The sequence below is a fragment of the Crocodylus siamensis genome, chromosome 3 (assembly GCF_052110815.1).
Source record: "Crocodylus siamensis isolate JL-2025a chromosome 3, ASM5211081v1, whole genome shotgun sequence".
Classification (NCBI taxonomy): domain Eukaryota; kingdom Metazoa; phylum Chordata; order Crocodylia; family Crocodylidae; genus Crocodylus; species Crocodylus siamensis.
In genome coordinates, this window is record NC_143397.1 from 45,412,011 (window position 1) to 45,425,077 (window position 13,067).

The 13,067-nt window shown below is 41.5% G+C and overlaps 1 protein-coding gene across 1 annotated transcript in view; it reads left to right on the forward strand.

Moving 5' to 3' along the window:
• Positions 1–13,067, forward strand: part of ADGRV1 (adhesion G protein-coupled receptor V1) — a 479,769-nt gene that overhangs the window by 81,647 nt on the left and 385,055 nt on the right. The window contains exons 16-20 of the mRNA XM_090037635.1: positions 2,130–2,253; positions 2,665–2,931; positions 6,083–6,209; positions 7,751–7,968; positions 10,798–11,541. Of these exons, the coding sequence (XP_089893761.1) occupies positions 2,130–2,253; positions 2,665–2,931; positions 6,083–6,209; positions 7,751–7,968; positions 10,798–11,541 (1,480 nt within the window). The remainder of the gene's footprint in view (positions 1–2,129; positions 2,254–2,664; positions 2,932–6,082; positions 6,210–7,750; positions 7,969–10,797; positions 11,542–13,067) is intronic.

A 13,067-nucleotide genomic window follows, 5' to 3' on the forward strand; every position in this document is an offset into this window, starting at 1 on the left:
TAAGAACATGTGGCCAAGGACAAACAGTTGGGTCTAAATCTTAGAAGGAAAAAGTGGCTGGTTTTGAATAGGCTAACAAGTGCAGTTGTCAGAACTTAAATGCATAAGGAAAATAAATATCTTCAATTAAAATTAAGGTTACACTAACAGGAACAGCAGAGTCTCAGAAGGTGCAGATACCCCTAAGTAAAAGAACAAAAACTAATCCCCATTCACCTCCCCTCCCCCCAAAAACGTTTCAACCCACCAACCAAAAAAACCTTAATTATTTATCTGCATCTTAATTATTTACACAGGTGGAAATGGGGAAAAATATCTCCCTTCAACCTATGCTTGGGTCAAGTAACCAGAGAGTGAGACATATAGGGTAAATACAAACATTCAAAAAACCCAAGGTAGATTTAAACTAAGTTATCTGGGTTTCTCTAAGCAGACTATGTTAGTTTGGGAGTGAACAGAACACAGGTTTGCCCTTTTGGGAGGGTTGGGGGGGTGGGGCACAAAGGGTGTTTGTGCTGACCAAGGCCAGCAGCTTGGTGGTGCTCCTGCATGCTTACCAGTGTGCTGCAGACTGCCGAGGGCAGCTGAATGCAGCTGAGCAGTGGGCCACCCCTGATAGGCTGCCGGGCACATGCCTCCTCTCATTGCCCCTTTCGTCTGTCAGGCAGGTGTCAGCTGCAGACAGCCAGTGGAGGGAGGCATGCTTACCCCTGCTTGCAGTGGTATGGAGGTCTCTGGGGTTTGTGGGGGTGGGAGGCCCATCCCAGGCAGGACAGGCAGGGGGCAATGGAACTTATGAGCTGCTGTGCTGGGAGGAGGTGGTGCCAATGGTGTACCCTGCATTTCTGGCCTGGGTTGACGGGACATAAAGCGTCTTTCTCCTGTCGCAGTTTCATCTGAGCCATGGGAATGTGCTGGAGTGGCTCTGGGAAAGGTTCAGAGGATTCCTCCCTCCCAACCCCTCCAAGCTGTATTTGGCTTCCCCCCCGCCCGATCCAGCACTGAGTTCCCATCTGAAACAGTTTCCCCTGGGGGGAATCGTCCAGCACAGGGTGTCCCTCTGCTGTCCTAGTTCCATCTGAGCTCTAGGGGTGTGTACTGGAGCAGCTCTGGGAAGGGTTTGGAAGATTTCTAGCCCCCTCCCCCTGCCCCCAAACCAGTGCTGAATTCCTGGCTGAAGCCATTTCCCCTTCAGCCACAACAGACTCTGATCTTTGGGCGGGAGCCATGCCCTTGCAGCTGCAGGGGAAGGGGCTTCAGCTGGGAACTTAGTGCTAGCTCTTGGGGGCAGAGCGGGAAGCCTCCAATTCCTTCCTAGAGCCACTCAAGTGCCCAGTCCTTGGTCTCGGACAGAACCATGACACGGAAGGGACAATCTGTGCCCTGCTGACCTGGGCTGGGAATGTGGGGCGCACTGCTGGCACCATCTCCCCACAGCAGCTTGTGAGCCCTCCTCCCCCCCGCCTCTGTCCTGCCTGCAGCTGACAGCTAGAGAGCTCAGAGGCAGGACCCCCCGAGCACTCAGCTGGAGCAGCTGAGCCTGAGCTGAGTTCCAGTGTTCCTCCCTGTGGTTGGGTGAGGGAGTCAGGGGGCACTACAGAGCAGCCTGGGATGCTGGCAGACTGCGATCTAAGGTGAGTCAGGAGGGGATCTAGTATAGAAGTTTGATAGACTGGTCTAACCTAACCTGATTCAGTCTGATACTATATCCATTCAGGTCCATCTTTGACTGGGTTCCATCGCTTTTAAACTAATCTGTGTGCCCTGAATTTCTGTTGTTACAGGTTTAGACAGGTTTCTGATAAATTATATCAGTTTGTGTAATCTCTGTATCAGGTCTAAGATCATATGCTTAAATCCCATTAACTGCATTTGGATTTATGAAAGGTTTAAATGCATTTTTGAATCAGGTAAAGAAGCTGCAGAACTGGGTTTCTGCTACTTTTTTGTGGAAGCATAGCAAATTGATAACTAACTGTTAATTTAAGTCCCATACACATGTAAGGATGGATGAATAAACCCTTAGAGATACCCGAGTTCTTGATGACCTCATTTTAGTTTCTTCAAAAAAGTAATTCATTAAATAGATTTCTACAAAGAAATTTTCTTTATGTTCTCTTCCCTTTCAGCTACCTGAAGAAATGGAAATGTTCATCATCAGCCTTTTCAATGCAACTGGAGGAGCTAGAATGGGGAACATAACAAGTGCAGTTTTACAGATCACAAGGAATGATGATCCCATTTATTTTGCAGGTTCCATTCCATTCTTTTAAAAAAACAGTTGCAAATACATTAACTACAGAGAGCATTCTTATTTCCCAGACAAGAGACATGTTAAGGTCCAATCCTTTTAGCACTAGAGGCAGTTGCAAAACTTCTATTTTTCTTGGAGTAGTGTGTGTGTGTGTGTGTGTGTGTGTTTCATCCAAAGTCTTCCATGCATCTGTCTCATTATTTCCTTTGTTCATATTGAAGTTGGATACATTGTTCTGTATATCAGTATATTCCTATGGCTGAAAATATTCACATAACTTTTCCAGAGTTTCCTTCTTCCTCACTAAGGAAATATTTTGGAGGATAACTTTTGAAGGGCTGAACTGTGGGATCTAGCACAAGAGATTCCTGTTTGAAGGCATGTAGTTGATTGTTGTTTATATGTTTCAGATCCTGTCGTTGTGAAAGTTCAGGAAGGAGATATTGCTAACTTCACTGTTTTAAGGAATGGATCTGCTGATGTTGCTGTTGCTGTCCTGTATGCCACTGTAAATGGAGAAGCCACAGTTGAAGAGGGAGATTTCATTTCCAGTGGAAGGAGTGAGGTCCTTTTTTTTGCTGTTGGGGAAAGACAGCATAATATATCTGTTTATACCAATGAAGATGATATCCCTGAAACAGATGAAGCATTTTACATCATTCTCTTTAATTCTACAGGTTAAAACATTTTCTTGATCTAAGTAAAGTAGTAATGACTGTTGCCTGTTGTCTTGCATGAACTTATGAAGAGATAATTATACCACAAAGTATCACATATCGTGTCAACTTATCTAGACAATGAATTGTATACAGAATACTTGGATTTAGGCATAATTTCTCTCTCGTGTCCAGTTGCCTAAGAACTATTTGAAGTGGCTGACACTTTCTGCAGACACAGTTTTACAGTGGAACCTGGATCATTCCTATCTGGGTGATTCCTATCTGTTTAATTCATAGTGGGGTGCCAAATTAAGGATGACATGCCCAGGTGTTTGCTGCACCCTTTACTTCAAAAGGTGTTCTTTACCACTCAATGGGATCTCATCAGCAACCTTGCGCAGCTGAGTGGAGAAGTAGCTCCAGCTGAAATAAAAGCTACATCAAACAGCTGGAGCACCTCAGTGATGCTGTGTAGCAGTTACTGTGCAAACCTTCAGTTTTGCATGGAATAATAAACCTAGCCCTGCAAGGGAACTAGGATCTACAGCACTGTAATTCTGAATATGGATTTTTAAAAAACTTTTTATTAATAAATTAATGTACTGAAAATTAGACACATCACTGAACTGACCATAAATGTATTATTCTAAACATCTTTTCTACATCAGCCTCATGTAGAAATAACAATTTTCTTGAAATGTTGAGTATCACTATCTGGACAAATAAAACCTAGAACTGTCATATTTTGGCACAATGCCATATGAACAAGCTGATGCTCTCTCACTAATTCAGAGCTGTACATCAAAAAGATTTGTTCACATACATTTTGAACCTATTTAGCCAGAGATCCAATAAAGAAAAGGGTTATAACCTAAAAAATAAGAACTTCAAAATTTGGATTTGATGTCTAGATAAAATAAGATTATGTATATTACTTTTTTATTCATCAGGGCTTCTTTTTTACAAAAAGAGAAGAGTAACCTTAATGAGACGAGTGTATTTGTGTAAGCGTGAACATTTTTTTAAAAAATTGAAAAAGAAAATCATGTAGTAGAAAAAAATATTCTTGCCATATTGTAGTTGGCTCAAGAAGCAGAGGGCCCAAAACACTTGAAATATAATATTTGTTTTTTGACTCAAAATAAGGCAGCTTGCCTGTTTCCGTAGCATACTCTATTAGGACATGGGGTTTTGTTTTGTTTTTTTTTAATATAGCAAACAATAAAAAAAAAAAATCATCCTATATAATCTCCCACATCTTCCTTTTCAGCCTCTTATGGGAAATATCTGGTCTTTTTCCGACTAATGATTGTACAAGATCATGAAAGAGGGCAGGTGACCCTTTTGCATAAGGTTTCTAGAACTGATATGCAAATGATAAGCTTCTGTGCTTGTTTCTGACAGGGAAAAGACTGACACACTTCTTTGAACAATTTTTCGTATTGTCCTGGATCCTCAAAAATCTGTGAAGTGTCCAAAAGCAAGATCAGACAGCTGTGTCCTGATGAAAATATGGGTGGAAACTAAGAAAGATGTAGATAAAGTTGAGCACAAAGCATAGACTGCCCCATAGAGAAATTAGTTTGAAGTTGTTAATTTCTCTGTCTCTGCCTCTTAAGAGCATAAGTTTAAAAAAGGGAGAGGGATGGACAGAAAATGTTATAGGATATATGGGACTGAATGGGATTCTTGTCCTGCACCTGAGATGCTTAGGATGTATCCTTCACTGTTTGGCATGACTTCTTCCATTAGGTAGGAATTATACTGTGTTTAGGAGTTTCACTGAATCAGGTTTAAACTTCTCTTAAAATCAGAAGCTGTGTCCAGATGAGTGTGGCCAACATACCACACATTCACCTGTTCTCTGCAATGCAGAGGAGCAGTGCAGTTTGTTTGTTTGGGTTTTTGTGGGGGAGGAGGGGTGGGTTGAGCCCTGGATATCACGAAAAAGAAAAAGAAAAAGGAGTGGCGCACACAGTGCAGCATGCGTTGCTCAAAACCGGAGCCTGGCTGGTCAGAGCCAGATTTCAGCTGTCAGCCAGGCTGTAAGCAGCAGGATTGCCACTGCTGCAGCTTCAGAAAGCCCTCAGGATGCCAGGTAAGGCTGCTGGGGCCAGCACTGGGCTGGCCTGTGCTGGCCCCAGCCTTCCCTACCCCACCCAGTGTAACTTGCTGGGTGCCAGAGGGCGTATGGGACAGGTGTTCCTTGGTGACACCTAGCAGCAGCACAAAGTGTCCTGCTGCTAATTGTTCCCAGGGAACCAAATGTCCAAGCTTGTGTGGATGTAGCCATAGAGTTGGAAGGCACCTCAGGAGGTCAATTAATCCAATCTGGTCAAGGGAGATGCGCCATGGTTGAAACCAAGTGTTTAGACAAGTTATCTCCTCTTATTAGTCCTTACACAGTGTAGGATAGATAGAACCTATCATAGATTTTTTGCCTTTGTATTTCCTGTTATTGCATCTTTTGATTTTAATTGGATTATTTAAATTATTTGCTTTTTTTAAATGCAGGTTTCCCTTGCCAACCGCTGGGATTAGGTTCCTGAAAGTTCCTGTGGTTAGCAAAGCCATGGTTGGCAAGACAAAAGGCTAAATATATAGGGGGTGTACATCAGGATCTGGGGGAATGCCTGTTCACCAGAGCGCCCCAAGGGATGACAAGGTCAAATGGTCACAAGCTCCTCCAAGACCTTTTAGGAAAAACTTCTTTACTGTCTGAGCCCCCAGGGCCTGGAATAGACTCCTTCCAGAGGTGGTGCAAGCACTTACTCTGGACTCTTTTAAGAAACACTTAGATGCTTATCTTGCTCGGATCCTTTGACCCTAGCTGACTTCCTGCCCCTGGGGCAGGGGGCTGGACTCAATGATCTTGCGAGGTCCCTTCTAGCCCTAATGTCTGTGAAATCAACGAAATCTTATGGGAGAAAAGGTAGGTGGCGGGTTGATGTGTGGCCACGGAAAACTGTATACACTGTGGTAGCTGAAATGATATATGGAATATTAAGCATGGACTCTCAAAACTGTGGTTGGCAAAACCCTGGTTGGCAAGGGAAACCTGTATGCATAAAATATCTGAATTTGATTAGAAAATAACCCTGACTTTAGAGATTAGTAAAGCGGCTTTCTGTTTTTGTTGAAAACAAGTAAATAAATCCTCCATCTTTAGGTGACACTGTGGTCTACAAATCTGGAATGGCTACAGTTATCATTGAAGCTAATGATGATCCTAATGGCATTTTCTCTTTGGAATCTATTGACAAGGCAGTGGAAGAAGGCAAAACTACTAGTTTTCTGTAAGTAATGATTATAACAATCTGTTTAGATTTTCAAGAAATATTATAGATAATATTTTATTGGAAATGCTTTGATCATACTGCAGACTTGCCAGTACAATAGTCTTTGTTTTTATATAGAATTTAAAGGAAAATATGTATTTGAAGTATCAAATATAATGTATGTTTACAGAACAATATCCAAACAAAAACAATTCAAGTATATGGTAAGTGAAGGAGGTGTAAGTATGATTACAACAACGATTGATATTCACTGTAGGTATGAAAAATTCAAGTAGAATGTTGGAAGGAAAAAGAAAATCCTCTGAAAACCAAATGGTTTCTTTTTCAGCTGTTGATTTTTATGGTGAGATGCCTAGTAATCCTTGAACCTGGTTCCGAAAATTTACCCCATTTCATTGCTTCATTCTTTTTTTTTTTATACTTCATTTTGTTTCACTTACCTGTTACAAATGATGTTGACCTTCACAGTCCACATTAGATACCTCTCTAGGCTAAAATGACCTTGCCCTAAACCATCCCCTGAAAACAAAGCTTATTATCCATATACCCCTCCCCACCCCCATAGTGATTATGCAACAGAAGGGATTAAGAAACTGGGTTTTATTGACAGGTGGCCCTTGTTACTTGCCAGGAGAATCAGCATGAGCTGCTGGGTGATTATTCCCCCGCTCCCCGGAAGGGAGCAGGCAGAGGTAAACTAGAGATGTTGTGGCCAGGATGCTAGTCTGAGAAGGTTGATTCTTTATATTTTTATTATTTTTTTCTCTTGATTCTTTTTTTGGATAGAAGCATGCGACTGGAACTCTCTATAGAAAGTCTTTGTATTTATACTGGGAAAGGGGCATGTCTTTTCTGAACCTTAGCTGAATAGATATTATATTTAGCTTAGGTCTGAGGTATAGGAACAGATGGAAGTCTCCTCTAAAAAAAACCTAACCAACTGGGTATAGGTGTACTAGCTGGTACTGGTATATTGGTAAATGAGTGAAGCTGAAAAACTGATACCACGGAAGGGGTGGGAAAAAAAGAGTTTGGCCTCTAAGGGCCCTGAACTGCAAAAATTACGAGATGCAGAACTCCTTTTATATCCTTAATAATGCAAGATCAGCTCTTATGTAGATTTCAGATCCTGATTTGTATAGGATGGTTTGGATAAGGATGGTCCTGCCTCAGGCAGGGAATTAGACTACATGACCTCTGGAGGTTCCCTCCAGCCCTACTTCTCTATGATTCTGTATGATAAGGTGTATTGCTGTGCAACTTAAAAACATTGTAGTGTGGTGTACACTTATTGAGAGGTCATAGTAGGTATTTTTGAAGGAATGTATGAGATGTGCCTGTATACTTGAGGTAGAATTCAACCATGAGGCCATAAGCCTTCAAGAGTAGATTGCTTATACTGTCTGTGAATGAATTATTTGGAGAACTATAAATTGCATTTGATTATACAGAAGGTCTGCACCTGGATTTCTTTTGTTCTTGTATACTGTTTGATACATGCCTACCACAAACCTCATTGTGCCCAATTCATTGCACAGGATTATAAGGCACAGAGGACACTTTGGCAATGTTTCCTTGACCTGGCAGCTGTTTAAGAATGATTCTTCTCTGGAACCAGGACAAGAATTCTATGAAACATATGGGACTGTGTGGTTTTTGGATGGTGAAGCATCAAAACCAATAACTCTTCATGCTATTCCTGATAAAATTCCTGAATTCAATGAATTTTATACTCTAAAATTGGTGAATGCCTCAGGTAACTTTCTCTCTTCTATTTCTTCCTCTACGCTTAGACCTTCTATTATATAACTCTCCTATTATAAAACCAGATGAATGTTAAGCTTTAAATATGGAAAGCATCATGGACATAGCCCTAGCTGTTTATATTTTTTCTTTATAATTCACCGTTTTCCTAAGCCAAACATTTACTTTTTATTTTAATATACTCACAGCTTGATCCAGCACAGTAAGACAGTTTGTTACTAGATTATTGGGTTTTTTATGAGAAATTGCATTCAAATTGTTTCAAATATAGGCAACTGTTTAGTGACTTCTGAAATACAGAACTTTGGGCAGAAGAATGCCATTGTTACTATGGTTTACAACGACCCTGCCACAATGTGGCTAGTCCCACAAAGGTGAATGGGTGAGGCTACAGTGAAATTCTTGTAGACATAACTGCTGCTGCTTCTAACAACTAGGGCTTATGTTTAAAATTTTTTTTTTTTTTTTTTTTTTTTTTTTTTTAACTGACAAAGTTTTTCTGTGCCCAGAAGCAATTGAAAATTCCCCTGACCTTTTCCCAACCAATTGCCAGTGACTTAGCATTTCAGGTAGTTCAATGAACTACTTATTCCATAACTCCACAGATGTATGGTATAGATTTACAACCAATAAGACTAGTCTTTTATTTTTAAACATTAAGTTCTCTGTTAATAATGATGATCTTCCTGTTATAATTACATCTATACCTTAAAAAACAAACAAACGGGGGGAGGGGGGGTAAGCTGTTTGGTAGGCACACAGGCTAAGTAAAGACAGTCAAAAAATCGATTTAGTCTTTGCAGGTTAGTTTAAGTTGCCCAAATTGAACCTATAAGCAAATGAACAGACATTCACTTTTGATTCAGGAAATGCAGCTACATGTCTGCAGTGGCTCAAGCCAGAAGCCAGGGAGAGCTAGAGCATGTCTGCTGGCCACAGCCAAAAGGAAGGGAAGAGAATCCCTCCGAGGCTTCCCTGCCTCTTCCTGTTTCAGAGGAGGGGTGTGGGCAGGCACGAGCCGGGCTAGCTTGCTGGAGAGTGGAGGCCCTAGCCCAGGTCTGCCTGGTCGGGGCAGTGCCTACTAGGTTTCTTCCTCCAACCCTGTGCTGGGGAGGAGAGGAGTCCCTGCTGAGGTGGGGAGGGAGAAAGGTATTGGCACTGAATTCATAAAAGCCTGAACAAAAATAGTCCTGAAGCAAATATGTATTGAACGCAGTACTTTGCAACCTCAAGCACAGGACAGAACAACCAAAACCCTTTGCCTAAACTAAGATACAGGCCAGGAAAACAGTGAGAGTGCATGCGGCGTAGTCTAACTTGAAATGGAATGTAATAAACCAAAAAGACATGAGAAACCTTGCATAAGTCTTACATAATCCTGAGGGCAGAGCATCTCCTTACAGCCAGGTATGCAGAAAGTCCTTGCTTAGATATTCCAGTCTCCCACCCTTTACAGGTTCTGCTTTATAAGGTAAATGTAGTTCTCTGCTTTCTTTGTTCATACTGGCTTAAGCTCTCTGGGACCCTCTCCTGTTCTGGGGAAGCTGAGGGGAATTATGCCCCCTCCCCTTGTCCTTCAGTCTGCTTGCTTCAGTCTCTGGCAGAGATGGGAGGTGGTGGAGTCTGCTGGTTTTCTGCCATTTGTAAATGTAGTTCTCTGCTTCCTTTGGTCACAAAAGCAGTCCAGGACCCTTTCCTGTTCCCCTAGCTCTATCTCCAGCACATACATGTGAGGATTGTGTCCAGTCTTTGCCAATGCCTCCCATCTCTCAGTCTGCTCCTGCAGGGCTTGGTACCCTGAGCTGTGGAAGTGGGGATTAAAGCCCTTCCCATACCCCACCTAGGGTTTGCCTGGGGGGAGCAGTCCTTCTCAGGCTGTTGCCTGCCCATGCCCCATGCCCTGCTCCAGCAAAGAGCAGACAGTGTGGGCAGCACATTGGGCTGGGGAAGTGAGAATTAAAACCCCTCTGAGGCCCCAGCGGGGTCCCCAGCCAGGTTTCCCACCCCCTTGTCAGCTAAGCCCTCACTGATCCAGCTAGAGACCAGAGGTGTGGGGTCAACCCTGCCATCGTAGCCTAGCACTGAAAAGCATGTTTGGGTGCTGGGAGACTCTGATTTAACTTAAACCAGGAAGGGGTCTGGGACAGAAGTTCCATAAACCACTTGGACTTCAATCAGATAAGTCTGATGCTACATTTAGCCAGGTTTACCTTAACCCAGTTTTGGCCATTTTGAAACTGGTTTATGTGCACTGAACTTCTGTTCTGTTACAGGTTTAAACCAGTTTCTTATCACTTAAACCAGTTTATATGTAAGTTCTGTCCCTAGCTGCAAGGTGTGTTTTGTTATCCAGCTCTGAACTGTATTTCATTTATGTACTCTTTGTGGTTCGGAGGCAACGGGCCAAATTTTGCCCTCATATATCCCAGTGGAAAACTAACATATTTGCTATACATTTAAATAAAATGTAGCCCATTTTCTCTACCAACTTAAACAAAATTGATCTTACTGGCAAATTCAGAAGAATTGTGGATATGCTATTTTTGCTGAAAATGCCTCTGCTTATTCCATACTTAACACATTTATAATGTGGGTTTATGGTTCTATTTAAAAATACACTGTTATGCTAGTTTTTAATTAATAATTCTGAGGCAACATTTTATTCATTGCCCAACATTTTACATATTTCCTTTATCAAGAAACGCTAGCTCCCTGTAAAATAATTTATAAAAAGCAATCTTTGGTTGCCTGGATGGGCTTGTCTTTATACTGCTGTATGGAGTAGGAGTCGCATTAAATTCTGTTTTAATTTACATCACAGGTGGGACTCCAGGCCCTGGTGGCCAGTTAGCTGAAACCAACCTTGCTGTAACTGTAATGATCCCATTCAATGATGACCCTTTTGGAGTCTTTGTCATAGATCCAGAGAGCCAGGACAGGGAGATAGCAGAAGATGTTCTCTCTGAAGATGATCTCTCCTGTATTACAAACTTTACAATTTGGAGGCAGCAGGGCACCTTTGGAGATGTCCAGATTGGCTGGGAAATATTGTCTGGTGAATTCCAAGCAGGACTACCACCAATGATGGACTTCTTATTGCTCGGCTTGTTCCCTGCTTCGGTACAGTCACAACCTCATATGAGACGTCATCACAGTGGAACTGATGCTTTGTACTTCAGTGGAAATGAGGATGCCTTTGGGATTGTTGGCCCTGAGTACCAGGACAGCACAAATAACACACTTGCCAATTTTACATTTTCAGCTTGGGTGATTCCTAACCCTAATAGTGATGGGTTTATAATAGCAAAGGACAATGGAAATGGGACCTTATATTATGGTGTGAAAATCCAAACCAATGAATCCCATGTTACTGTTATGCTTCACTATGCAACGTTGGGATCTAACGTTACATATGTGGCTAAGAAAACTATCATGAAATACCTGGAGGAAAATACTTGGCTTCACCTTCTGATTACCTTGGATGATGGAATAATTGAGTTTTACATAGATGGCAATCCAGTGACTGGTGGAATGAAGAGTCTGAAGGGAGAAGCAATTGCTAATGGTAAGCCAACAACCTTAATTTCTTTTCTATAAAAAATTCTGCACTAAATAAAAAGTAGACATCAAATATTGAAATAAATTGCCATATATGCTAGTTTGTTAAAGAAAAATCTCAAGAGAACTCCCTTTTAGCTTTTCAAAAAAATCCCCAAAAACATATGGCTATATAGTTGGGCAACTTATGATGAAGTGGAGCTGACACTATGTACAATTTGCTAATAAAATTCTATCTACTCTAATATTGGGTTTAAACTAAGTTAATATGTTTAACAATTTCTTTCAGGGCTTAGATCTACTTGAGTACGGATTCAATAATAAGGTTTTGGTTGTAGCAGTGTTGGTCTAAGGACAGTAATGTTGTCCTTATCAAATAATACTTTTTTTTTTTTAAATTCTGCTGAAAGTTAGGCCTATTCCTATTCAAAACCATTCAAAGTCAAAGAAAACATTTTCATCATCTAGTCTGTCTTCACCACACTAGTCATGGAAATGCACTCAGCAATTCCTGTATCAAAACCAATGGTATGGGATTGAATTACCTTCATCTCATATTTTTATTTTTTTGCTTTCTCTTGATTGGAGCCTGAGGATCAAATTTTGTTTTCCATTAATAGTAGAATATTACCATCAAAATTAATGGGCCTCCATTTAGATTTATAGTGTGACAGCTGAGAGGACTTTTTCTATTCTGTTTTTAAAACAAAGAAACTTGAGACTGCTGAATACTTACATTCTTATACCTTCTATGAAATGTTAAAGTGTATGAGGTATGCACAGTAGGAAAATGCTTGCTAGGTGTGACTGACATACATTGCCCTAATCCAGTAGTTCTTAAACTTTTTCGGCTCAAGGCGCATCCTCCATTGGACTTAAGCTGTTGTGAATGGAGTGGCACACAATTTCAAAAACTAATTTATGTGTCAGTACTTATCTCCTTGCAGGGGGGCTGTGCAGTTGGGATGGGGGGATTGTTCAGGCAGGGATTCGACTGAACTTGGTTTATATGCTTATTTCCTGATGCTCCCCAGGGTCTAGGGACAGAAATTAAACAAACTGGTAAAACCGGTTCAGATCTGTAACACAACAAAAGATCAGTGCATGTAAACTGCTTTCAAAATGGCTGAAACCAGTTTAAAATCAGCGTGGATAGATGAAGTCTCAAACTGAACTGATTTAGGTTAAATTGGTTTATTGAACTTCTCAGATCCCCTCTAGATTCAAATGAACTCAGTCTCCCAGCATCCCAGGATGCTTTGTACCTCCCTTGCAAACCCTGCCACTCCCCTCACAGGATGGGCTGGCTAGCCTGTCTGCTGTAGCTGAGCAGGGAAGTGTGCTCTAGCTTCCCTGCTTCTAGCCTGAGCCAGTGCAGACATGTGGCTGTCTTTCCGGAATCAAAAGTGATCGTCTGTTCACTTGCTTATTAATTTAATCTACGTGGCTTAGACTAACCTGTGAAAATTGAACTGATTCAGCCTCAGGCTTTTTTGACTGTACTTAGCCAGGGTGTCTTGGCACCCTGGATGA